Source organism: Podarcis bocagei, assembly GCF_964188305.1.
Source record: "Podarcis bocagei genome assembly, chromosome: 14".
In the NCBI taxonomy this organism is placed as follows: domain Eukaryota; kingdom Metazoa; phylum Chordata; class Lepidosauria; order Squamata; family Lacertidae; genus Podarcis; species Podarcis bocagei.
In genome coordinates this window covers 500825-528249 of record NC_138139.1, presented here as the reverse complement: position 1 = coordinate 528249, position 27425 = coordinate 500825, and the positions used below count along the sequence as shown (strand labels likewise).

Here is a 27425-nt window from a genome sequence, read left to right as displayed (position 1 = left end):
AATTTTAAAACATTTTAAAAAGAACTCTGCGCCCTTCCGAGTCCTCCTGGACAGCAGCAGCAGTAGCAGCAACCGTCCTTATGAGGCCTGTCAGGCCCCGCCCTGGGCTAGGTGGTGAGTGACAGGAGCAGGGCCCTTAGGCACTCACGCAGGGGAATAATGGATATGAACACTTTGGACACTTGGAATCAGAGGAGTCTGGTTCATTAGAGCTAGTGGGACATAGGCACACCAACCTCAGTCTTCCCTCAAGCTGCCACTGTAGCTTACAAGCTCCTTACTTACAAGCAGTCTAGGGGATGACACTGACTCTCCGTTTCCTCCTCAGTTTCCGTGTTACCTTTGCAGAACTGAGCAGGAAGGAGGGGGGAGGCAAGACTAGTTCTCCTAGCCATTGGCTCTGGCGCCACCTACTGTTGGCCTCCCTGCCTTTTACCCTACCAGTCCTAATGAGCACCAGTCTCCACTGCTTGAAATAGCCAGACAAATGATTAAATATTTCTCAACCAGATTAATCTATTGCAGGGGTAGGAGACTTGTAGCCCTCGAGATGTTGCTGGACTTCAACTACCATCATCTTTGAGAATGGTTATGCAGGCTAGGGCTGATGGGAGTTGGAGTACAACAACATCTGGAGGGCCAGAGGTTCCTCATTCTCCATGTTTAGCCTGGAGAAGAGGAGGTTAAGGGGTGATATGATAGCCATGTTCAAATATATAAAAGGATGTCATATAGAGGAGGGAGAAAGGTTGTTTTCTGCTGCTCCAGAGAAGCGGACACGGAGCAATGGATCCAAACTACAAGAAAGAAGATTCCACCTAAACATTAGGAAGAACTTCCTGACAGTAAGAGCTGTTCAACAGTGGAATTTGCTGCCAAGGAGTGTGGTGGAGTCTCCTTTTTTGGAGGTCTTTAAGCAGAGGCTTGACAACCATATGTCAGGAGTGCTCTGATGGTGTTTCCTGTTTGGCAGGGGGTTGGACTCGATGGCCCTTGTGGTCTATTTGCCCTCCTCCAGTCTGCCGGGACTTCACCTGTTCTCCAGGAATTCTCAAAGATGACTGCCAGTGGTTCTGAGATCACATCTGCCAGTTCTTTTAATACTCTTGGATGCAGTTCATCTGGCCCTGGAGACTTGAATACATCTAATGTATGGGGTGAATGTGACCTTTGCCTCTGGTCCAGTCCATCGCTGATATGTGGACCCCAGAAGGTTGCTTACAAGAGAATGTGGCCTTTGGGCTGAAAACGTTTCCTCATCTCTGACTTATAGTAGCCTTTTATGTGTGTGGAGGGATTTGGACGGGGGACGTGGTGCAGGAGCAAAGAGAGAGACTCTGTCTACACACAATGCCAGTGCTAGTCATGCCCCACTTTCCCTCTGCAGCTGGGTTTTGTGAAATAAAACAACATAAATATCTACAATACTGGAACTTCAGCATCACACACAGTGTGACTTGCATGTTTGAATATTGAGAGGGACAGTTTTGTATGAAAACGGGGGCAGGAATGGATTTATGAGGCTGTCCAAGTGGTGACCTGCAAAATTGGCAGCAGACTTGAATAGCAAAGCATTGATGATAGGTAAGTGTTAAGTAGTCTATAATTCAATGCAATTAATTAACATTAATTAATGTTATTTACTATTGTCTGTATGATTATAGATATACTGTATTTAATAGACATCCCTAACATAAACAATCTGATGTTCATACATTAATATATAAATAACATTTGTGCTATTTACTCACTGTTCTCTCAAATATAATGAATCTATTAATGCTACATTATGTTTCAAAAGAAAATACAGGGTTGGTAATCAGGCTCATTAAACTGATAGCAAACATATTTATTCAGATTTATAGTTTATTCTATTCATTTCTTTTAAACACCGGAATGTAGCAAATCCAATATTTCCATCATTGAAACCATTTCCCAATGGCAAGAAAGACATGTCAATGATACACAAAAAATGATAGCAGTATGTTTCCCCAAATAACTGGGACAAAAACCAGCTTATTTACCAGAAGTCTTATTATATTTCAGCAGTTGGTGCAGATATTAATTCATAATACATACATTTTTAGTATTCATCAGATCATTTTTCAACACACAGTGTAAAGGGCAATGAGTATCAAACTCTGGTCAAAGGGGTTAAATTCTTCAAATAATCAGCCACAAATAGCACTTGAAAAAATTAGTGCTTCTGAAGCCTCACTCCAAGAAGATGGTGGGGGTCTAGGATCTCCAAAACTCACTAAGCAACAGGTCCTATGATTCCTGGGGGACGTTATGGTAGTTCAAAGGGTGTAACACCTCTGCCCCCAACATATGCTTTCAGTGGAGATAAAGCCTTTGCCCTCCTCTGTCTGTGTTCAGCTGGGAAGAAGAATCCTCTGCCCCAGTTAGGACAAAGCATGGGGAAACTGGCAGACCACACATTGGCAGAAGGATGGTGACTGGGTGGGGAAATCTGAGCCAGCCTTCCCCAACCTCGTGCCCTCCAGATACAGCCAGAATGGGGCTGATGGGAGTTGTATTGCAGAACATCTGCATTGTGTTCCAAAACAGTTTGGGGAAGGCTGATCTGAGCAAACACAAATCCAAATGCTTCCTTGCTCTCGTCCTTGAGCCAGACCTGATAGAACCATTCACAATTTCAACCTTAAGCAAAGTAGTAGCAGGAACAACTTGTGCTATCACAAAAGTTGCCAAAAAGGGGGGAAGATAGAGTCTCTACTGAGAATCAAACTCGTTTTTAGAGATCAGAGAGGGGATGGGAAGAGCGGGTCTCCCTTCTGCACCACTGGAGCAACAATCCAGGTAAATGGGTGGAAGAAAGGGGGAGGGAGAGAGGAAGGCAGGCAAACAAGTGGAAAGGGAAAATTCTGATCACGCCTTGTGCTGAAACCACTCTGATGTAATTGTGAGTGCATCATCAGCGGAGCATGGCAGATTCTGAACTGGGCTCAGAATCAACTGAGGCATGTGTAGTGCTGGACTAGGACCTGGGTGGCCCAGGTTCAAATCCTTGCTCAGACATGAAGCTTATTGGGCCATTCGCTGTCTCTCAGCTGAATCTGCCACAGAGGGTTGTTATGAGGCTAAAACAGGGGGAGAGAGAACAAGTTATTTCACTTGGAGTTCCTTGGAGGAAAGGTGGGATATAAATGCAGGAAAAAGTAGATCGTTTTCCAGAAAATCCAGGCATGGAAAGGGGAACTCTCCTTGATCCTTGCCCATCCTGGCTTATAAAAGCTAGCCGGGAAGAGCTGGGCGACGGGCTTCACAGGGTGGTGAATGCTTCTCTCTGTGAGGGAGCCTTCCCAGACCTCCTGAAAGAGGCGGTCATTAAACTGCTTCTAAAAAACAACAACTCTAGACCCGGCCAATATGGCCAACTATCGCCCAGTCTCAAATCTTCCATTCTTGGGCAAGGAGATTGAGCGAGTGGTTGCTGAACAACTCCAGGCACGCCTGAAAGAAGCGGACCATTTGGATCCCCTCCAGTCGGGCTAGAGGGGCTGGGAGCTGGGGGCACTGTTATACAGCGGTTCCACTCCTTCCTCCTGGGCTGTGTCCAGAAAGTGGGGGGGGGATGAGTGTTCAGACCCCTGGGCTCTCACTTGTGGGCTGCCTCATGGTTCTGTCCTCTCCCCCATGCTTTTCAGCATCTACATGCAGCCACTGGGAGAGATCATCAGGGGGTTTGGGATGGGTGTTCATCAGTATGCGGATGATAGCCAGCTCTACCTCTCTTTCAGATTGGAACCAGTGAAGGCGGTGAATGTCCTGTGTGAGTGCCTGGAGGCGGTTGGAGGATGGATGGCGGCTAACAGGTTGAATCCTGACAAGACAGAAGTACTGGGGGGACAGGAGGCATGCAGGTGTGGAGGACTCCCTGGTCCTGAATGGGGTAACTGCCCACCTGAAGGACCAGGTGCGCAGCCTGGGAGTCATTTTGGACTAACAGCTATCCATGGAGGCACAGGTCAATTCTGTGTCCAGGGCAGCTGTTTACCAGCTCCATCTGGTATGCAGGCTGAGACCCTACCTGCCCGCGGACTGTCTTGCCAGAGTGGTGCATGCTCTAGTTATCCCCCGCTTGGACTACTGCAATGCGCTCTATGTGGGGCTACCTTTGAAGGTGACCCGGAAACTACAACTAATCCAGAATGCAGCAACTAGACTGGTAACTGGGAGCGGCTGCTGGGACCACATAACCCCAGTTTTGAAAGACCTACATTGGCTCCCAGTATGTTTCCGAGCACAATTCAAAGTGTTGGTGCTGACCTTTAAAGCCCTAAACGGCCTCGGTCCAGTATACCTGAAGGAGCATCTCCACCCCCATCGTTCTGCCCAGACACTGAGGTCTAGCGCCGAGGGCCTTCTTGCGGTTCCCTCACTGTGAGAAGCCAAGTTACAGGGAACCAGGCAGAGGGCCTTCTCGGTAGTGGCACCTGCCCTGTAGAACGCCCTCCCACGAGATGTCAAAGAGAAGAACAACTACCAGACTTTTAGAAGACATCTGAAGGCAGCCCTCTTTAGGGAAGCTTTTAATGTTTAACAGACTACTGTATTTTAATACTTTGTTGGAAGCCACCCAGAGTGGCTGGAGAAACAAAGCCAGATGGGTGGGATATAAATAAAAAAATATTATTATTAAATTATTACTATTGCTAAGTCAGACGTTGTGAGTGGGTGTGGCCACTGGCCGAGGAATGGGGGGGTGGGGGAGCGTACTGCCCCCAGCACCATCGGGGAGGGGGGTACCATCGCAGCCGCCCCCCCCCCGGACATGCTCCGTGCACCCCTCCAGTGGCAGAGGAACAGGGGTGGGGAAGCGCATCACCCCCAGCACCATCGGGGGGTACCATCACTGCCACCCCCCAACACGCACCACACCCCCCCACCACACCAGGCACCACGCCCCCAGGACACATGCCACGCCCCCGGGCTGCACGCCACACCCCCGCTGGCGATGTGCTGCAAGCCATGCCCCCACCTGCTCTCCGCTCCCAGTGCCAGAGCATGCAGTTTTGTCACTGTTCCCCACTGTGCTGGGCGCCATGCCCCCAGGAAGCATGCCACGCCCCCAGGACGCACACCAGCCCCAGCGATGCCGGAGCATGCAGCTTCACCACTGGGTGTGGCCAAAGTCAGTGGTAGGACACCTGCTTTGCATGCAGGAAGATGGTTCAATCCCTGATAATCTTCTGGAACAGCTGAGAAAAAATCCTGTCTGAAAGCCTGGAGAGACACTGCCAGCCAGTGTTGGCAACAATGAACTTGATGGTCTGAGTCAGTATAAAACAGGTTTAGATGGGTGGGTGCGGGGAGAGAGGTAGAGATAGAGAGAGCCGGCATTATGGGCAACAGGTGGAGAGTATGAAAGCCAAATCTATATTTAAGGAAAGGCGCTGCTGACACTGTCTGAAAGGACCCAGAACCACATGGCCATGTCATGCTGCTTCCAAGATGGATGAGGTTGCATCTTCTCTTGGTTGTAGCTGCCCTGGCAAAGTCAGAGGAGAGGATGGAAGAGAAACGAGGACAGTAAAAGGGAGGCAATGGGACAGCCATATGCCAGCAGTGCCAACTTATGCAAACTGTCATATGGGAAAACATGGGCACTGCACTTTGGAAATTGCTTGGCATTATATGTCCCTGTTTGCCTACTGTCTTGCAATAACCCACACAGAAGGAACATGGGTCTGTTCAGTCTGTTTCCATCCTGCCCCAGCAGGGTGCTACCCTGATCTCATTTTAAAAAACCGTAACATTACTTCGACCCAGTTGTTGTTGTTGTTGTTGTTGTTGTTGTCATCCCATCTTTTTCCCTGACAGGGACTCAGGAAATCATTAAAAACAATTAAACATTAGCAGACTCTCTCAATCTAGCTATGCAGATCATGCCAATAAAAACATCACAGCACCAGCCCTTTCCTTAAAAACATTCAGTTCTCCAAAGCATACACCAGCTTGCAGAAAGACAACAAGCAGGGGGAGCTAGTCTAACTTCTCTAGGAAGGAAGCTCCAAAGTTTGGGAGCAGCCCCTGGAAAGGCCCTCTCCTGTATCCAAAAAAAGCATTACTGTATTGTGAGAGTGGCAGGACCGAGAAAAGGCTCCTTTAAGCCCAGCATCCTGTCCTCACAGTGGCCAACCCATGAGAAGCATGCAAGCAGGACCTGAGGGTAAGAGCAATTCTACCCCCCCAGCAGTGGAGGTAAAACATAGAGGTAATTTTAATCTGCTTAAGTATTTTAAGTTTTGTAAGCTGGAAAGTAGGGTTGTACATTTTTCTTGATTTTACGGCTTTACCTTTTGTAAACCACTTTGAGGGTTTTTTACAATCAAGAGATTAAATAAATAAATAAGAGTTGGTAGCCATTGATATCCTTCTCTTCCATGAATTTGCCTAAACCTATCCTAAAGCCTCCCCCACCCCTGAAAAACAGTGCACACAACCTCTTCTGCTCAGCTTGTCACATATAAGGGATAGATGGAATAAGCTCTTTGCCATCTAAGGCAGGTTCCCCATAATAAACTCACAGAGCTTAATGAGGCTATATTATAGGTAGTTTAGTACAAAACTCTCAGAGTCTGCAAAAATCAGAGATTGGAGATAGCTTGTGTATATTAGGAATACTTTTTAGATTCAAGCTAGGAGCCTGTAACAAATAACATGGGTGCTTACTTCAAATCAAAATTTGTCCCCGTCCCTGGTTTTGGTCCTTGTTGCTTTCTGACAGTTGCAATAATTCAGTGACAGTAAAAGTCACAAAGGGGAGAATTTCTGTGACAGATGCTTCTCCAGTCTGGTGTCATCCTGATGTTGTTGGACTACAATTCCCATCAGCTGTAGCCAGTTTGGTCAGGGATTATGACTTACGGTCTTCAAACAAAAACATCTTGAAGATCCCAGGCCACAGAGGGGTTAGGCTGGCCTCAACTAGAGCCAGGGCTTTTTCGGCTGCGGCTCCGATCTGGTGGAACACTCTGTCACAAGAGACTAGGGCCCTGCGGGACCTGACATCTTTCCGCAGGGCTTGCAAGACAGAGCTGTTCCACCAGGCCTTTGGCCAGGGCACAGCCTGACTCCCTCCTTTGGCAATCCTCACAGAACTCTAGCCCAATGGTTGCCATTAATCTGATTGGAATTAATGAAATGATTTTAGAATGTTTTATCATTTTACTGTTGTTAGCCGCTCTGAGCCCAGCTTCGGCTGGGGAGGGCGGGATATAAATAATTTTTAAAAAAATTATTATTAGTAGTAGTATTAGTATTATGTAAATTGTAGTTCAGAAAGCCAGGAGGGCACCAGGTTGGTGCAGCTACTCTAGAACTACCCTTGGCCGGGGTGGCCAAGATGGTGTCCTTTAGATGACCTGGAGTACAAGTCTCACTGTCTATTGGCCTTGCTGGCAGGGGCTGATGGGAATTGTAGTCCAGTGGCTTCTGAAGGTCACCATGCTGGCTATTCCTGATGTATACTTAGCAATCACTCCTTTGGGCCACCTTGTCTCAACCAACTTCCACAACATTGCTCCTCCTGACCTGAAGCCTTGTGAAGTTCTTTTCCTCTTAGATTAACCTCTTCTTGACTAAAATGTCTGTCTTCTCTGTCTTTTGCCTCAAGTCACATACCATTCCTTCAATTTCTGTTCTCTCCTTGCCTCTGGACTTCCCATGCTAGAAGGCTCCCTGAGGGCCCTCTAGTCCAGCCCCCTGCAAAGCAGGAATCTCAACTAAATCCTTTTGCTTCTCTGATTCCCAGGGACTTCTTTCAAGTCCTCAGGCTGCTTAAAGAAATTCATGTGAGGTTTTAATCTCAACCACACTAACAACTTCCCTTGTCCTCACAGAGCCTGTTGCTCTGCTCCCCAAGCAACCAAACATTCCAGTCCCATCTCAGTCAATTAATATCAAACATTTCACTTCCACTAGTACAATGTGATAAGAATGTACCATATTTTTCCATGTATGATGCCCCCATGTATAAGACGACCCCTATTTTTCTTGAACCTTAAATTAAGAAATCAATATTTTAAACATCAAACAGAGTGACTTTGAAATAGCAACCCCAAGATCGCCCAAAGTTATTGCCTTTTGGGGGGAGATTGCTGCCCTGCAGCCCCCATGCCACCCTGCACCCCCTACCGTATATTAGAACATCAGCTGCAGCCACCCTGTAATGGTTCACTGAAGTCCACACACTGGTTTATGGAAATGGATTGGCAGTTCCGGCAGCTTCTTCACAGCAGCCGCGGGAATGTAAGGAGAAAGACACCCCCCCAAAAAAAATATTTCTAACAATATTTAGCAAAAAACATTGTCTTATACATGGAAAAACCCAGGACCCACTCTTAACCCACACATGCATCTGGGGAGCCATTTCTTAATCTTTTACCAGTGGTGCCTCTGCTGTCACCCAGCATGAATCAGGCCACGACCCACTAGTCCATCCCGACCCACCAGTTGAAGACCAGTGATACAGATAGATTTAATTGATTCCTCAGATGCAAAAGATGCATATGGGTCATTGCCAAAGAGTCACTACTTCTATAAAAGAAAAGAAAGAACATGTGGCCATTGGGAATTCATAGTGCCACAACCATCAGAAATCCCACACAGCCTTTAGGTACTGGCCACACCCTTTAACTTTCCTTTGCACAACCACAATGTGCACGAACATGCTCCTTTTAAAGTCCCGACATCCACTGGGAGTCCTGCACTGGATCCACACTGGAGAACTAGGTTCTGTAGCTCATAGCACAATTCAGATTTCTGGGTAACTAGTGTAAGAGTTTTTCGCAGGAGCCTGCAAGCCATAATCAGCTCCAAACATCAAGTCATTCATAAGCAAGGCTCCTGTGTGTGAAAGCCCTACACAAAATGCACACTGCTGGCACTGTTCATTTGCTACCACCAACCATTTATGGGTGGCACTGGTGGCTTTTAGTCTGCAAAAAAAGGGTAATGCTCCAAGCTGACCCTCAGCAGGAAAAGATGCTTGGGAGTTTTGCACTCTGATTGGTCTCTCTGTAGGAAGATCTCGAAAAGATGTTGCTGCTCCATCTAGTCCCATCTCTTGGTAGGCATATCTTGCCTTTGAGGTTGACTTTTCCTTCCTATCTCATGAGCAGACAGCTAAGTACACCCAGGTACAGCTCAACCTAATGTGTTCAACCAGTGAGGCTGTTGCACAGCTTCACATGCAATCAGCTTGCTATTATTGTAAAATTTCTTAGGGCAACTTCTTCAGGATCAAACATAGCCAATTCAACAGACACAAACAGGTTTACCAAAGGATATGGCTCCAGCAGATAACTCATCTCATCCATCAAAAGAAGCTGCACTTTCAAGGATGGTGCCTACTCTCTCTCACTCTGACAACCCCACATTGAAGCATTTGTCATATCTTATTCAGATCATCTCCAAAACGAAACCCTGACCCAAGCGCTTGAATAATAGAGGCTCTGGAAGTTGTGACTGAGACCTGTCAATGACCTCTCTGTCTGTTTTCCTAACACAACTCCTAAACACATTCCTTCACTGATCCTGTGGCTTTAGGACAAAACTACATGCTGCAGCAATCCACTGAGAGTCATTTTGCATGCATGCTTGTTATCCATGCATCTCAGTGGCAAATGCTCCTTATACCCCCCCCCCAGACAAACAAACATTTTCTCCCGAAAAAGTGGCTGAAACTTCGGAAGGAGAAGAGATTGGGGCTTACCTCCAGACTCTGGGTTTGCATGGAGTGGCAGTGTATGTAGCAGAAGCTGGAACATGGGCAGAAGCACAGGCACCACTGAAGGAAGGCTGGACCTCATGGTATTGCCTGGAATGGGCCAGAGAGCGGCACTCAGACCATTCCCCGGACACTGAGCAACAAGCACGCAAAGGAGGCAGAAGCTACAGACACAGCCTGTCTGTTTTCAATTGAAGATTCGGCTACTACTATATTTAATAAGCTTGCAGCTGAGGGAGGGATGTTCTGAAGTTCCCCACCAGTCAGAAACAGGGCTGGGTTAAAACAGATACCTCTCATGTTACAATTCAGTTCCCCTTCTTAAAGGGCTAGTTCTTCCCCCTCCCCATTTCCCCTTTTAGAAACTCTTTGAATATCTCCTCCTTCGCCTCCTTCCCTCTCTGTCATAACTTTTTGGGAACTGGCCAGGCTTTCAGCTCTTTGTTTTTCAGTATGGTTCTTTCTGACATGGCTGTGTTAAGGGACTCAGGGAGGTTGTTTGAGGCTACAGAGAGATGGTGTTTGTCTATACATAAAGATAGGGCTGGCCCAATAAGTTTTGCTCCCTGAGTCAAAGGGCATGGTGAGATGTTTGCATTGCTTGTACCATGGGACTGGCAGTTGAATCTTACATGAATGCTGGTGATGGGAGAGCACCCTCTACTTCACCAGAGTCAGCAGTTAACAGTTAACTTTGTAGCCATGTAACCATGTAGCATGGACAGCTCTGTCCTCCAACAGATGGGAATAGTCAGGTAGCTTAGGATGGACTGCCAAGAGCCTACTGCCCCTGCCTTTGCCCCTCAGCACCTGCCACCTGAGGTGGTTGCCTGACCTTGTTTAATAGTAGAGCTGCCTTTGCTTAAAGACTTGGGTGGCCAGATTGCAAACTATGGGAACACAGGAAGCTACCTTAGTCAGACCAACAGTCCACCTAGCTCAGTGCTGTCTGTTGACTGCCAGTGGCTTGCTAGGATTGCAGTGTGCTGCCTGGAGCTGATGGGACTCTGTATGCAAGGCAGATGCTCTACCACTGTGCTACAGCCCTGCTGGTTTCCTTTAAAAGTGATGAGACATTCCAACCAGTGACTAGACAGGGGCTACTTTCTTTTAAATGGAGGCAGATTCAATAATTATGGGAGCCCCCACATTACAATCTGCAATGGTACTGAAACAAGTTTAGCGCCTCATCTGAGTCAGGGGAGGAGCTGTCTGACCTGGTAGAGTCAGATGCCTGTGTTCCTATCTGTTCCTCAAGAACTAGACTTTAGAAAACATCCTTTTCCTATAAATGAAGATGTACACGTTCCTGTTGTGGAACTATTGTTGATAACATCCTTTTCCTATAAATGAAGATGTACACGTTCCTATTGTGGAACTATTGTTGATATGCTGTTCTTTATGGGTGTTTCTAAAAGACATGGTGAATCTGGTAATGAGATCAGGTTCCACAGTGGCAGCAGTGGCAGTAGTTGCTGGAGTGGTAACTGTGGTCCTTGCTAGAAAAATAGCAAAAAACATAGAAGCTTGCCTCATTCCATGTCAAACCATTTGTGAATTTGGCTCAGTCTTGTCTGCGCTGTCTGACAGCAGCTCTCCAGGATTCTTAGCCAGAGAACATTCCCAGCCCTACCTGGGAATGCTCAGGATTGAACCTGGGACTAGTCTGCATGCAGCACAGATACCCTATCACTGTCCCTTTCCCCTTTAAGGCAACTGTTCGCATATCGGGGCCACATAACCATCCTGTTACCTAAGGTGCAAATAACTAGACAACACCTGGCATATTGGTTTGAAATCAAATAAGGCCACAACTTTATTGCTTACAGATGTGAAGGTTTGGCCATAGGCATTGTGGTAAGCAACTTCGAATGTCACTCCTGCCTGTCCACTGGGAGTGTTTCTGTTATGTAGTAGCTTGGATCCTAGAACAATAGGCAAGTAGGATCCTAGAATGCAACAACTGATTGGCTTGCAGGAAAAGACCAATCAGGCTTCAGGAGGGAAACAGAATCAGCCAATCAGACGGAACTCATTGTGTAAATAATGTATATAAAAGCCTGAGGTTTGGGGGGCAATTCAATCACTGTTTTACAAGCTGCAATAAAGAGCATGGAATCACTACAGGACTCCGAGTATTTTTCAGTTTCTAAGGGTGAAGCCAGTGGGTGGCGGATGCCCTATATCCTACGTTAAATTGGGCTGCCCCCCCAAGTGGTCTCCATTGGAGGTATGGTATGGCCCTAGCCCCCATCTGGGCATCAGACAGGAGCCACTTCTCCCAGATCCTTTTAACCGGATACCCTTACCTGTGGAGAGGCAGGCAGAGGCTACAACCTGCCCTCCAACCTAGACTAGGCTTTCCCAATGTCTATCCGCCTTACAAAGTTGTGACAGTTGCTATGAGGGAGGTGAAAATCGAAATGGTGGAACCAATTTTCCAGATGAGAAAAAAATCCTGCTCAGCCCCCAAAATACGGCAAACGACATTGTCCACAGCAAGGTCATACCATCCACAAAAACCCTAATTTGAGGGAGGGAGGGTGGATGGGAGAACTGAAATGGTGAGAGAGAGACTGAAAGGCCCAGGAGGCCAGGAATTTATCCTTGCCCTGGGCGTGGGGCCAAGCACCGATATTGGTCAGTTGGCGCTGCGTTCAGGGGAACTCCCTTTAATTCCGAATTAGCCCAAAGGAGGCCCAGGACCCACCCACAAAGCTGCCCACCAGAGAAGGGGTGAATGGACTTAATGAATGCAACATCAGCGAAAAGAACTGGCTGTGTAGTGTATTAAGGGAAATGTCATTCTAAAAGATGCACAATGGAGTTTTTTCCCCTCAAATGAAAAGCAATATACGGTATATATGCAAAGGGAGGCAGTGGAAACTCACCCCATGCAAATGGAGCGTGCAGGGTCAAACATTGAAATCTGTGAAATTTGGCTCCATTTTAGTTTTCCAAGGGGTTGTTTGGGCATAGTCCCTGGATACTTTTGTATGCACAGTTTCAGTGGATCAGATCACCTCCAAGAAAGAGTCTGTTGTGTTTGCTTCTTTGGAGTGATGCCTCCATGTGTATAGTACAATGCTGTATTGTCAAACAGATGCTTTTGCAGCTGGGTCTCTCCAATAACTCACTCTAACAAGCTTCCTGTTCCAGCCTTCATTTTTCACAAGCATCACCTTCTTGTCCAATATCCATAGTTCACATTATGCTGCTGGCCCCTTTGATTAGACATTTTCCAGAGTCCAAACCTTGTTTGCTTTGCTTCCCATGGAAGGAATCTTAACCTTAATGTGAGTTTCTCCTCTCGTTGGAGGCCTGCAACACCTCCTGCTTTAGCAGCGGTGGCAAAATTTAATTAATGCATTGCTTATTTTTCCTTCCAGGTAATTAATAGCATCATAAACCTGGCTTCCTAAGATGTTTATGAGCACATCCCTATGGTTCCAGTAAATTCATTACTTAATTCCGTTAAGACACTGGGGTATCACTTTTAACTGAGATTTGCTGATTCTGGAGAGAGCCAATTTCACAAAATATTCATTTTCTGGCTTCGTATGTGTAGTTCTACAGTTGATAGCACTGCATTGCTACTGAGCTGCTTTTTTAAACCCCCACCTTTGGATTCTTGTAGGGAAAGTCCTAAACTCAAGCTTGGCCTGCAACAAAGTCCCAGGTAACTCCAGTTAGCACTGGGAAAGGCTTATGTTGCAGAGGTGGGGGGACCATTTTCAGCCCGAAGGTCCTATTCATTTCCAGGCATATTTATGGATGCCACAAGGCAGTGGTGGGTGGGGCCAGAGGCAACAGAGGGTGGAAAAATATATGCAGATTTTGCCTTTATGCAGTGGGCTAGTTTCCACACACATTCACACAGTTCTCCATCCTCCACCCAGGCAATCAAGAGGCATTGCTCTGCAGTCAGAAACAAACTAAACATCAGGAAGAAGGCAGATTTCAAAAAATTTAAGGAACTACTGGGAGAGATGAAAGAGAAGGGAGTCCAAGATGGATGCAAGTTTCTTAAAGTGAAATATTGAAGGCCCAAATGGAGACCATTCCAACAAGAAAGAAAAGAGGGAGGCATCTTAGGTGTGGCTGCATAAGGAGCTTACAGAGGACCTGAAATTTATGTATAAGATGTATAAGAAACAGAAGAAAGAGGAAATTATAGGAAAGGATTATAGGAGAAAGGATTATAGGAGGAGGATTATACACAAGTAGCCAACAGTTGCAAGGGGAAAGTCAGACTAGCTAAAGCTCAGAATAAGCTCAAGCTTGCAAGAGAGGTTAAAAATATTTTTTTAAAGGTTTCTTTGTCTATGTCTGAAGCAAGAGGAAGAACAAGCAAGTGGTAGGTCCTCTGCATGGAGAAGATGGAGAAATGCTATTGGGGGACAGGGAGAAGGCAGAACTACTCAGCACTTATTTTGCCTCTGGCTTCACCCAAAAGGAAAGTGATGCCCACCCTGGTGATAACAGAATAAATGATGTAAGTCTGCTTACCTTAAATGGTCAGGCGGCATGGCAGCGTGGCCACGGGCCTGGTCAGTGATCCAGCAGCTGACTGGGGAGACTGCAGGACTGCCTGCAGACTGGTCTTTGGCAAGCAGGCCTGGGCCTGGGGATTTCCCAGGAGGAAGGCCCAACCAGCCCATGGGTCTTGCTAGGATCCACCTGCTGGGGAATAAACTGAAATGAGCACAGCACTCCTCAGTTTTTTCTATCAGATCCTCCACCCTCACCATTTTCATATGCTTTTCTTTTATGCTAAGACCTTACTATAGACATTGTCAGCTGCTGGACAGGGATTTTTCCACTTGGCAAATTGGCACCAGCCATTTGGTTTTCACCTGTCTCATAGCAATTGTCACAACTTTGTGAGGTTAGGCATTGAGTAAGCATTAGTCTTGGTTGGAGGTTGTAACCTTTACCTCTCCCTCCTCTGTTAAAGGGATCTGTGAGGTGTTGCTTGTGTCCCAAGCCCAGACAGGCTAGGGCCATAGAACTCCAGTGGGGACACATCAGGGGGTATCCCTATTTGATGTAGGTCATAGGACCCCCCCCCCATGTTGTGGTTTCCCTTTAGATACATTCCCAGCAGATGGGCTGGAGTTAATGTAATGGCTTCACCCAGTGCCCATGCCAAACCGTTCACATCTGTATCCAATAAAGTTGTGGCCTATTTGAACCCAAAATCTATATTCTGCTGCCTTGTATGGTTACTTTATCATATAGGGAGTAACTGGGCCACGGGGCTTTGGTACAAAAGGAGGGAGCTGCAGCCTAAGATAGGAAAAGAGGTAGTAAGGGAACACCTAGTGTTGATCACTTCTCCTACCTGGGTAGTTATCTTTCCACAAAGGCTGACATTAATGCTGAAATCCAGCATCGCCTGAGCAATTGGGAAACACTGGCCTGCGAGTGCTCCAATTGGATAACAGCCTTTACCAAAGGTGTCATGGACTTTGAAGATGCTCAAACTCAGGATGAAAGGGAGAAACATGCCAAGAGGAAGGCACGTTTGGCAAACCCTCATCATGATCAACTCCTGCCTGGAAACCTATGTCTCCACTGTGGAAGGACATGTGGTTCCAGAATTGGCCTCCACAGTCACTTACAGACTCACTGTAAGACCGTGTTCATGGAAGATAATCTTACTTGGCTACAAGTGATTGCCAAAGAAAGAAAGAGTTCCGGGTTGGTGCCTCCGGCAATGGCGGAGTTCCTCTGATCGGGAGGAACTTGCCCCGTGGGAATTTGGGTCTGTACCGCTGCGGTGAAGGCGGAGACCTGTAAAAATCACAGGCGGGAGAAGCCTGTGAACGTGGGATTCGGCGGGCAAATTGTGCACCTCCCCTACTTGCGGGGGAACCCGATTTCGGGGACCCGGAGTGACGTGGGGTGAGTGGCGCGGTGCTTCGAATCGTCTGCTTCTTCCACGGAGCGAAGCCGCATAGCTGTTGCCGGAGAGCACTGACTTTTTCCTGTGGACAATTTGACTCCAAAGTAATTACCCGTGAGTAGAGCTGATACGGGAGAATCGGATTTTATTTTATTTTTTATAAAAAAAATTATTAGGGTTTTCAAAAGTTTTTTGGACAAACAACAACAAACAAACACAACACACGACACACACATAACAAATATAATTTTAAAATCTTAGTTTCTTAACCACTTTCCCGGACTTCCCCCACCTCCCCTTCTTGCATCCCTATTCCAAAAATTACTCAACAAGTTCTTATCCCCAAACTATCCCTTTTTAGCATTTTACTTAAATTATCTTGATTTATCAAATTTAAACTTCTAAACCTCATTTTAATACTTAACGTTTACCCCTTTTTCTAAGGTCGTCCCAAGTTCCCTTTCACGAATTTCCCAATTTTTATGATTGTTACCCAACAACTTATCCAATAAAAACATATAATTATATCCCTTAGGATTCCAAAATCTCCCTCCCCCCTTCCCCGGTTTTGCTCCCCAAAAATTGTCTTTCAGTCTCTCAGTTCTCAGCCTGGGTCTATCTCATCCGAGGCCTTTAAATCTCTTTCAGTCCCTTTCAGCCGGTTTTGTTGACATTCCTTCATGTTGAACATCAAGTCTCGGAGCAGCTTTGACCCACTAGGGTCTGTATTTTTTCCAACCAGGCCTCCATATTCAAAGAAAAGGTCCAGATCCTGTTTCTTGGTCTTTTCAGATACCAATGTCCCAAATGTCCCAACTGTTTCAATTTTCACCTTCATCAAATTTATAATCCAAAGATCTTTCAGACTCCCCATAAGAGAGAGTCCCCACTCTTCCTTTTCCATTTCATACCAAGTTTCCATCATCCGAACCTTGCTTTCCTTAACTTCCATCCTGTCAGGCCCCTGGTTGTCCTTCTCCATCTGCCACAATTCAGCTCCTCTTTTCGACTCCTCAAAAACAACACAAATTTCTTCTTCTCCAGCTGCAGATTCTTCTTGAATCAAATCCTCACCGATTTCAGCAGAGTTGTTTACTTTGGAGTTCAAGGTTGTTAAATTTGTAGCCATAACATCAGTCAACTCTTGCAATATTCCCAGGAAATGAAACACTCTATCCAGCTCTGCTTGTAATTTTCCATCTGCAGCCATTGTAATATCTCAGAACCCCCTCTAGAGGGATTCTGGTTACAGTATCCAACAATCAGGTTATTTTGTTCTTATTTCTTATTTCAACCAACTTAAAGTCCAATGTAACCAAAATAACCGGTAGATATAGCACAGAGTCAAATTTTCTGAGTTTGACAGCTCATTTGACAGCTGTCAAACTCTATTTAAAACCTCCACAGGCTCACTCTCGGGTCGCTCCTGGATCCGGGGGGGTTAAACTTCAACTCACACAGTCAATTCTGATCCTCCAGCACAAAACTTATATAGCCAAATTGTGGAATTAAAAATTTTTATCTCAACAAGAGAGAGACAGTCTCACAACCTTAGTTATCCGATTCTTGCTTTAAAAGTGCCTGCAAGGGGAGGGCGGACTTCCTTTTAGCACCTCCCCCGGTCGTACCGAATTCGATTAAAAGGAGTTTTTAAGTCCAATTTCCGTATTACTCACGGGTTGTTACTTTTAGAGCCCAAATGTTCAAAGAAGAAGTCAGTGCTCTCCAGCCATGGCTCGCGGCTTCACTCCGTAGAAGAAGCGATCCACTCACAGCACCACGCCACTCTCCGTCACCGGCTCTGAAGCCTTTAAAAAGGCTTCTTCGCTGGTCGGGGAGGGCGCAAACGGTGCCCGCCGAGTTACCAGGTCCACAGGCTTCCGCGCCTGTGGTTTCTGAGGGTCCCCGCGTCGCCACCACGGCAGGACCCGTCTTCTACAAAGCCGATTCCCTCCGGAGCTCGGAGGGAATCCGCCATTTGCCGATCGCGCTAACCCGGAAGTCCCGGATTTTAAACGTTTAATTGGGCATCGAAACAGGGAGGTTCAAAACAGGAAGTCCGCCTTCCCTATTTGTAAATAGACTGAGGCAAGGAGTCTGTAAGCTGAAGTCTTGGAAAGCCTTTTGTAAAAGATTAAATTTCCATTGGCAAAGAGTGTGAAATCCCCCTTGGAGGCAGGAGAAGAGGGGGGGAAGTTGTGGATTGAGTATGCCTGCAGGAGAGAGTAAAGAGAGTTAAAATACTGCCGCTCTGACCCTGGAAACGGGCTGCTAGTAGGACTGACGTTTTGGAATGTCCATTGACAGCACTTAGAATGTTCCTTGACAGCTAGCAAAAGAAGAGAGATATTTTGTTTCTACTGTCTCCAGCTGCTTCTAAAAAGGAGTAATAAAGTAACTGAAAACTGAAACTAACTTTGGATTGTACGAGCTGCGCTTAAAGGTGACATTCTTGATTATTATAAATAGAAACTGTTTCCCCCTAGTGGAAGTTTCTGAAATTGGTTACTTTATAAGAGCTAGGCTAGGGGAGTTTCCAGCTGCAAGATAAAAACTGTGTGACTCTGGGATTGACCTTGAATCTCTTAAGTGTTATGGCAAATGGAAAGGAAAGAACAGATGAAATGTTAACAGAAGAGGCCTTAGTGGTCGCATTATTGAAAATAAATGACTCGCTGGCACAGCTTCACAAGAAAACAGAAGTGATGAATGTGAAAGCGGATGCTGCAAATAATAAAATTGATTTAATTGTAGAAAGTTTAAATAATCTGGGACAAAAGGTGAACACCAACACAGAAACCACCCAGAAATTGACACAGGAATCTACTTTAATACGGCAAACTGCGGATGAAGTCAGGGAGAAAACCTTTGCTGCTGAATGTAAAAGAACACAATTGGAGTGTGAGAGAGCCCCATACATTCAAAAGCAACTTGACGAATATAAGCTGACATTTGCTATGATGGAGCTTAAAGAAAAACAGATGAATTTGAGGATCAGAACCCCACCAGAACTGGGAAAGGAAAGTTCGACAGAGCTTCAGGAGGAGACAGGATCAACATCGGCTGAGAAAGAGAGATTTTTGTGGGTCAGTAGGACCGCCAAAAATGTGAATTCACTTAAGGGTAACTGTGAAGGACGTTGGATTGAAGAGAAGGGGGACTGGGAAATATGGACAAATCTGAAGTTGTTATGGTTGGGCCGAGCTGTTGTGATGGGGATGAGGGTTGCTGTGTTGCCGGGGATGTTGCTTTTGTGTCAAAAAGTGCAAGTTTTGGATGTGAGGGATTGTTTCAGGAGGTGGCAGAGGGATGTTTCTGGATTGGTTTGGCAGGGCAGGAAGCCTCGAGTAAAACTATTGACGGATGCTAAAGAAGGAGGTGGACCTGCCCTGCCAGACACCTAAACTTTGTTGTGAATCATCTACTTTTTGCTGGCTGAGAGAATGGCTGTCTCTTAAAAGCACTGAAGTGTTGGATAATGGCAGATGAAGTTAATGGACTAGACGGAATTGGCGGGAAAGATTGGCAAGATCCGAGACCAGGGAGAAGAGTAGGTGGAAGAAGACTGGGAAAAGTTTAAAGACTATTTATAGAAATATTGTAAAATTAATGAATGTTAGAAGAATGTTGGAATGAAATTATATGGCTTCAGTAGAAATGTTATAAGGAATTAAGCATAAATAGATTAATAGAGTATTAAAGGAAAATAAGGTTAAAAGGTGTTAAGATAATTATAGGATAGAAAACAGGGGAAGATGGTAAGGAATTGCTGAAATAATTAATAGAAGTGGAATGCAAAAAGGGAGGTGTGAGGAGGCCGTGGAAATATGGGAAAGAAAGATAAGATATTGGAAGTTTTTTCTTTTTTCTTTTTCTTCCCCCCTTTTTTTTCTTCTTTCTTTTGATGTGTTTTTAAATTGTTTTCGTTTTGCTTTAATTTTTATGTAGTGTTTTTGTATTATAATGTATTGTTTTTTCTTTGTTTTTTCTTTTGTAAGTGTTTACATTGTTGTAAAAGCAATAAATATTATTATACAAGAAAGAAAGAAAGAAAGAAAGAAAGAAAGAAAGAAAGAAAGAGGTGCATTTGTAGCTGGTTGATTGACTGAACCCAAAGAGTACTCCTTAATGGTCCTTTCTTATCCTGGAAAAAAGTGACAAGTGGGGTGCCAAAGGGTCCTGGGCCTGTTGCTGTTCCTTGTCTTTATAAACAACTTGTAGGAATTGAGGGGATGCTCATCAAATTTGCAGATGACACCAAACTGGGAGGGGTAGCTGATGCCGCAGAAGACAGAATCAGAATTCAAAATGACCTTAACCAATTGGAGAACTGGGCCCAAGCTAACAAAATGAATTTCAATAGGGACAAATGTAAAGTTCTGCACTTAGCCAGGAAGAACCAGATGCACAAATAAAAGATGGGGGACACCTGGCTTACTAGCAATATATGTGAAAAGGATCTAGGGATCTTGGTGGACCACAAACTGAACATGAGACAACAGTGTGGTGCAGCAGCAACAAAAAAAGCTAATGCTATTCTAGGCTGCATCAAGTATAGTGTCCAGATCAAAGGAAGTAATAGTACCACTATTCTGCCTTGGTCAGACCACATCTGGAATGCTGTGTCCAATTCTGGGCATGCGCCATAATTTGAGAATGTTGGCAAGCTGGAACATGTGCAGAGGAGGGCAAGATAATAAGGGTCAGGAAACCAAGCCTTAAGAGGAGTGGTTGAAGGAGCTAGGTATGTTTAGTATGAAAATAAGGAGACAAAGATATGACAGCCATCTTCCAATATCTCAAGGGCTGTCATGTGGATGAGGGAGCAAGCTTGTTTAAGTTACAAGATTCCAAGTAAGTATCAGGAATAACTTTCTGATGGCAAGAGCTGTTCAACCATGTGTCAGGCAGCAGTGGATCCAACCCCCATAGGAGGTCGGCAGGAACGGAGAAGACAGTTCTTACCAACTGCCTTTTATTCAATATTCACAGAGAGAGGCTTGGAAGTGCAGCCTCTTGGAATAATGGCATTGTCCCGAGTGAAATCTCCACCCCCTCACTCTCTCCTTTCATGTGTCGTCACTATGTGTCTGAGAAGGGCCCTCTACTTCTGAGCTACTTTGCTCTCCTACTTTCAATGCTCTCCAGGTTCTGGGAGGGGGGTCTGAAATGCTTTCTAAAAACACTGTGTCTGTCAGCTGTTCCTCCTCTGGTGCTTCTTCCTCCTTTCCCATTGTTTCCCAGCTTTCCCCCTCATCTGCCTCTGAGCAGATGTTGTAATTCTGAACTGTTTTCTTTTTCTCTGGAAGAGTCAGGCTGGGGAGGCAGTCTCCACCATTCCTCCTCTGCCCAGTCCCTGGCACTATGGAATGGACTCCTTGGAGGTTTTTAAGCAGAGCTTGAATGACCATCTGTCATGTATTATTTAGTTGAGATTCCTGCATTAGACTAGATGACACTTGTGCCCCTTCCCACTCTACAATTCTATGATTATATGATTCTAAGTTTGCTCCATCTTCCTTCCCCCACCTCAAGAAAAGAACTTATAGTTGCATAGCCCTATTCAGAGTAGACTCACTGAACTTAGGTTCATTAATTTTGGTGGGTCTTACATTCTTGGATACAGTTTTGCCACGCCTGAACATTGATTCAATCATCCGGGGTAGGACTTTTTCGTTTGCTCCATGAAATGCTTTCAGACATTGTCCAAAATAATTTAGGCTGGCGTTCCACGGGTGTTTTTTCTCCCTTATGCCCACAGACATCAACATCTGTTTCGTTCACACCCTTGTCTATACACAGTTCCCCCCCTCTCCACCTCAACCTCATTCCTCATACTTATTGGTCGACAGCTAACCATAACAGTGTGGCATATACACAATGTTCCTAGGCCATCTCCTGTTTACATAGTTTCTCATTCTCCCCTTTTTCAGTGACGTTGAAGATCATTAAACAGAATTTTGGTGAGGTCCAGACTAAACTCCCAACATAGTTGAAGAACATTTGATACATTGCTTATTATTTCATTTAACACAGTGCTGCCAAGGAAGGAAGTGAGCAGCAATTAATGCCACAAGTGATCAAGAAGTTTCCCACCTTCCCCAAGCTCCACTTGGTGACTGATCTTGTGGCTTCTTCAGCAGCGAGCTACATCCAGCTAAGACTGCTGAGTCACTCTCAGCTGAACTCTCTACCATGGTTGACTCTTATTTTCCTTTTATGAGGAAAGCAAGCTGGGAATTTCTTCTGTGGAATTTCAACTGGGCCTGTGCTATCTTGAGCTGCTGGGAGGAGTCTTGGAGCTCTGAAGGGTCAGTTTTCAAATATAAGCACATCTCTTAATGAAAAGCATTTGCCATGATCCAACCAGGAAGATTTGTGTGTGCAACTGAACTTGCACCTTCATAATAATGCAGTCAACTTGCAACTTGTGCACTTTTAACTTGATCACAATTTTAGTGGCCAGGCAGCTGCAATTGCCCAATTAAATGCATACAAGGCAAAGAGCTTAGAGCTCTGGGTAGGTCATGGGCAGGTCTTGTAGGACCCTTGTGAAAACTCAACAAGGCCCCCAGAGCCCATGCAAGACCTTAAAGGTAAAGGGACCCCTGACCATTAGGTCCAGTCATGACCGACTCTGGGGTTGCGGCACTCATCTCGCTTTATTGGCCTAGGGAGCCAGCGTACAGCTTCCAGGTCATGTGGCCAGCATGACTAAGCCACTTCTGGTGAACCAGAGCAGCACACAGAAACACCATTTACCTTCCCGCCGGAGTGGTACCTATTTATCTACTTGCACTTTGAAGTGCTTTCGAACTGCTAGGTTGGCAGGAGCAGGGACCAAGCAACGGGAGCTCACCCCGTTGCGGGGATTCCAACCGCCGACCTTCTGATCAGCAAGCCCTAGACTCTGTGGTTTAGACCACAGTGCCACCCACGTCCCTGTAATGCAAGACCTTACCAGAGCCCAATAAGCAAGGCAGAAAGCTTAAAAGCACTTGACCTTGCATAGGGGCAAGGCCCATTTGGTGCACTGGCTCCAGAGAATTAGGGATGGTTGGCAGGGGTGCAGTTCCAGGGTTGTTCTGGCTATACATGGTTTTGGTTTTACATACAATCCATGGAACATAACCTCTGTACAAATTGCAAGTCATCTGCACTCATCAGGTCATAGAAATAGTTAACATCTGCAGTGCCACAGGTTTCCCATCCTCAGCTTAAAGAAATTACAGGTGGTGGTGGTGATAGCCCTAAAGAGAGCAGGGCAAGTGGCTGGGTGCTGGGAATCATAAGCAACATCTGGAGGGCCACATGTTCTCCATTCTGGCTTTACAGTTTTGATAAAAACTGCAGTCATAACTCAGTTGTCAAGCCCACTCATCAGCAGAATGTCAACTGAGATTCAGCTTCACTTAAGGAGAATTTATCAGGGTTGCAAATTGCCTTGACAATTTAATTTTGTCCTGAACCTGATTGTTGGCCAGCTTTCTATGTGCATTTGCCCTCCTGCTGTACAGTGGAGATGCTGTAGCCCTTTGAGTGCAGAGTAGCACAGCCTTTGCCCTTCCCATCATATGACCCTTGAACACCTGATAAAGCTTGTGTTGAAAACAACTGCCCCTCTTCATTAAGGCAGAAAGTTACTACAAAGCACATCTGGGACCAGTTAATACTTATCATCACTCTGCTTAATCATGAGCTTAGGTACTGAGCACTGACTGGATTGCAGCCAAAATGGGATTGCTAAGAAACCAAAGAAAAGCATATGCATGATCGAGAGAACCACACAGTATGCGGGAGTTTGCAAAAAATAATATAATTTTATGTCTGTTTTAAAAGGACCACTATTTAGAAACACCTCACTAAGAATGATGTTAATTGTCAATCTTTCTTGTTGGAATTGTCTGCATTTGGGGCTTCAATATTTCTCCTTTTAGAAACTCCCATCCACCTTGGACTCCCTTCTCTCTGAGTATTTCTGACCATGGGTTCTCACCCAGTAGCTGTTGATATTTTCACCCCCTCCCATTGCGAGAACCTCCTGATACGATGTTTCAGAAAGGAGGGGGTGGAAACTGCTCTTCACTTCTTCCGCTCCTGCCTGACTCTGTGTGCAGTCTGTGTGTTATCTACGTAGTGATTAGATGGCTGAGAGTGATTAGATGGCTGTAACACGCATGCAAGCCAGTAGCTCTCTAGTTCTTAGTTTGCAGTAGCTTTTAGAAATAAAAGAAGTTATGCTTCACAGCTAGCTTCCATGTTGCTTATACTCTGCTGAGGTTGGTGCTCACAATGCACAGTTGTGAGTCCATTGCACTGAGACCTGCTTTCCAGGATTGGAAGGTCTCTGAAAGTGCTCCAGTCGTCTAGCCCAGGCGGGGCAGAACCAGATATTGAGCCCAGTCGCCTGCACCGGCTCAAAGGCATACTGACAGTAGCTCCTTACAATTTTTGAAATTGGCCTTCTTAAAGTCCAGAGTGCATATCCGACTACACTCAGCTTTCCCTTGCCTCTGTATCATGAAACCCAGGAGGACTTGATCACTTCCTCTCAAGTTTCCAAGTACTTCCAATTCATTGATCAGTTCTTCGGTGTTGGTGAGGTCCAGGTACAATATAGATTCTCCTCTTGTTGCTTCTTCCACTTTATGGCAATGGAGGAGGTTTCATTTTATTTTTCGTTTTGTTTTTTGTTTTTAAGAGAAGAAACCAAACATACAGTGTAGGATAAAGAAGTAAGAGCAGTTGAGAAGCAGAATGTTGGGGTGTCGGTTGAGAATGCCTCCCCTCCCCTGCTAAAATGGGAACATGGAAGACAGGGAGAAAGGAGGGAATTGGTCTGCTCAGGTCCCCAACTGTTTGTATTATTAAGTATTCTGGAGACAATATTAGGGTTGGGAGGGTTTCAGACCACAAGGTTAAACTCCTCCACTGCACTATGTGACAGGGGTTCTGCCTCTAGAATGCCACTCCCACAATCTACTATATTTTGGAAAGTGGTTTATCTGTCTATTTTTTAGATATCGTTGTTGAACTCAGGACAAGGGTTCCTGGGCAGAAGTGAGTATGAGAGAGTATAAAAGGTTCTGGACACTGACAACATCAACAAAAATCTTTTCTCTCTCTTTACTATCTGACAGGGGTTCAGGAGCAGAGGCAAGAGCAAGGGAGGAAACAGAGAGCGAAGGGGAGGAGGCAGAAGAAAAGATGAGTGATGACGACGACCCGAGATCTCCGAGTCTTTCCAGTGAATCAGAAGATTCCCAGAAAGGAGCACCAGTGGCCAGGGCAAGGGGGGAGTCTAGGGGGGCACCCCAGGAAGATAGAGCCAGAGGGGACTCAGAGGAGAGCAGTTGGAAATCGGGACCAGCGTCACCGCCAGAGAGCAGGGAAGAGGAAGGGAGCCAGGGAGCAAGCGCTGGCAGCTCACAACAGGAGGGAGGGCATGAGTCAGGAGTGGCCACACCTCCATCGGGGAGCGAAGAAACGGTCAGACGGAAAGTGGAAGGTTGGGCGCGCGCGCCAAGTTCAAATGCACAGGAAAGTGACGCAGTAGGCAGCCCTGAAAGAGAGCCAGGTCCTAAAGCCCGGCGCAAGGAGACAGGAGGGTCCGGGGGGTCGGCGTCAGAAGAATCCAGGAAGGAAGAGACCCCGGGGGGCAGAGGGACCCAGAGGAGAACAGTCAGGCGGAAAAGGTGGAGCAGGGCTAGGATATTAAGTTGGTGCACAAGGGGCGGAGACTCAGACGGAGCTTCGCCGATCTAGCCACTAGACGTAGAGTTGCACGCAGCAGCTTGAGAATGGAAACTGTAACTCAATAAAGACTTTTACTTAATGATCGCTGGCTAGCGTGATCCTCTGTGAGCTAGGATCTGGAAGCAGCTCTGACAGTAAGCTCCGTCCCCTAATTGTGGGCATCTACAGCCTCGAGGAGAGGAGAGAAGCAGGTGCCTACTAGAGAGCTCGCGAACGGCAGCCGACATGACGGCTGAGCAGCAGATAGCGGAACTCAGAGAAGCAGTGTCACAACTGAATGCCGAGGCTCTCGCATCCAGGAAGAGAGAGGAGGAGGCAGCTGCCGCCTGCAGGGATCTCCAGGTCAGGTTGGACATGCTTACGAAGCAAGGGCAACTGACACCCAGACAGGAGGGAATTGGGTTGGCGAGACGAACAGGCGGTCTGGTCTCTCACTTCGATGGGAACCTGCAACAGTAACCCAACTTTAGAGCAGACGTAATGTGCGCACTGCAACTGCTGAATAAAGACTTTAGAGATGAGCAAGAGAAAGTGGGGTTCATCATGTCCCATTTGCATGGGGATGCTAAAGCATGGCTGCGCAATTTGTGGAGGGATAATGATCCGGCGCTCCAAAATGCGGATGCCTTTATTAAAGCGATGGATGGGTGTTTTTTATCAAGCATTGACGTGGATCTTGCTCGGCAGCAGATACATGGACTGAAGCAAGGGAGGGCCAGCGTAAGGCAGTACCATGCCCGCTTTTTCGCTTTGGTCAGTGCCCTGGAATGGGACAGAGATTCGGCTCCTGTAAGAGACCTGTTTTGGGAGGGATTGCACGGTTCTGTTAAAGATGAAATTGCGAGGGGGGAGAGACCCCGGACCACGCAGGAGATCGTTCAGAGGGCGCTGGCGGTGGGGGTGCGGCTGGAAGAACGTCCGTGGAGCAGGGACGAAGGGCGTGGAGGGCGCGAACCAGCCAGGGGCTCCTCCTTCCTTCCCAGAGAAGCAGCGCGTGCACAATCCACGCCTCCGCCAGGAGGAGGGACGGAACCTATGGAGGTTGGAAGTGCAAGGGCTCAGTCAGCAGCCAGAGCCCTAGCACCGACAACAGTGACAGCGAAGCCTCCTAGAGGGAACAGGAAGTGTTATATCTGCGAGGAGCCAGGGCATATGGCGAAAGAGTGTCCCCGGAGGCTCCGCAAGCACACTGCAGCCTCAGCAATGGTAACTGCAGCAACGCAGCAAGGGGGACCACAGCAGGGAAACGACGCAGTCTGGCTGGAGGAAGAGGCACTGGGGCCCAGCCAGACGTGTCAGTGAAGCAGTCCCCAGAGATTTTACAGCCCGTGAACCCCCTCCCGCCCAAACCAGTAGTGAGGCTCACCGCATCGCTCCAGCTGCCCAATGGAATCACCATGGACGTGCCAATCACCATTGACTCAGGAAGCAATGCGGACTTTATAGGGCAGGACTTTGTCAACCGGCACGCTATACAGTTGCTGCCGGCCACACTGCCCCTGCAGGTTGTCACGGTCGATGGCAGGGAGCTGCTCGGGGGGCAAGTGGTGAAGCAGACGCCACCAATGGTGATGCGACTTGGGAATCACAGGGAAATCATCAGCTTCAACGTTACTCAACTATCGGACACGCCCATTGTATTGGGCATGAGTTGGCTGGACAAGCACAGCCCAACGCTGGCTTGGTACCAGAGGCAGCTGACCTTCGGCTCTTCCTTTTGTGCTGAACACTGCATCGTGCCCCGGCAGGAAGGAGAGGAAGAGGAGTCACAGCTGCTGCTAGGCACGCTGCAAGCGATTCCCCACAAGTACGCAGAATTTTTGGAGGTTTTCTGCGAGAAGGAGGCAGACAGGCTACCCCCTCACAGACCATATGACTGCAAAATTGACCTGCTGCCGGGGGCGGCGCTGCCTAAAGGGAAGCTGTATTCCATGTCTGAGGACGAACTGCAAGAACTCAAAGAGTTCATAGATCATAATTTGGAGCGCGGTTTCATCCGGGAGT

At 46.6% G+C, this 27425-nt stretch overlaps 2 protein-coding genes across 2 annotated transcripts in view; one reads left to right on the top strand and one right to left on the bottom strand.

Moving 5' to 3' along the window:
* CSPG4 (chondroitin sulfate proteoglycan 4) overlaps positions 1-9960 on the bottom strand; it is a 123967-nt gene extending 114007 nt beyond the window's left edge. Inside the window, exon 1 of the mRNA XM_081170486.1 lies at positions 9743-9960. Coding sequence (XP_081026612.1) covers positions 9743-9839 — 97 coding nt within the window. The 5' untranslated portion in view covers positions 9840-9960. The remainder of the gene's footprint in view (positions 1-9742) is intronic.
* Positions 1-27425, top strand: part of LOC308573648 (uncharacterized protein) — a gene marked incomplete at its 3' end in the record, with an annotated part of 82410 nt that overhangs the window by 29462 nt on the left and 25523 nt on the right. The window lies entirely within an intron of this gene.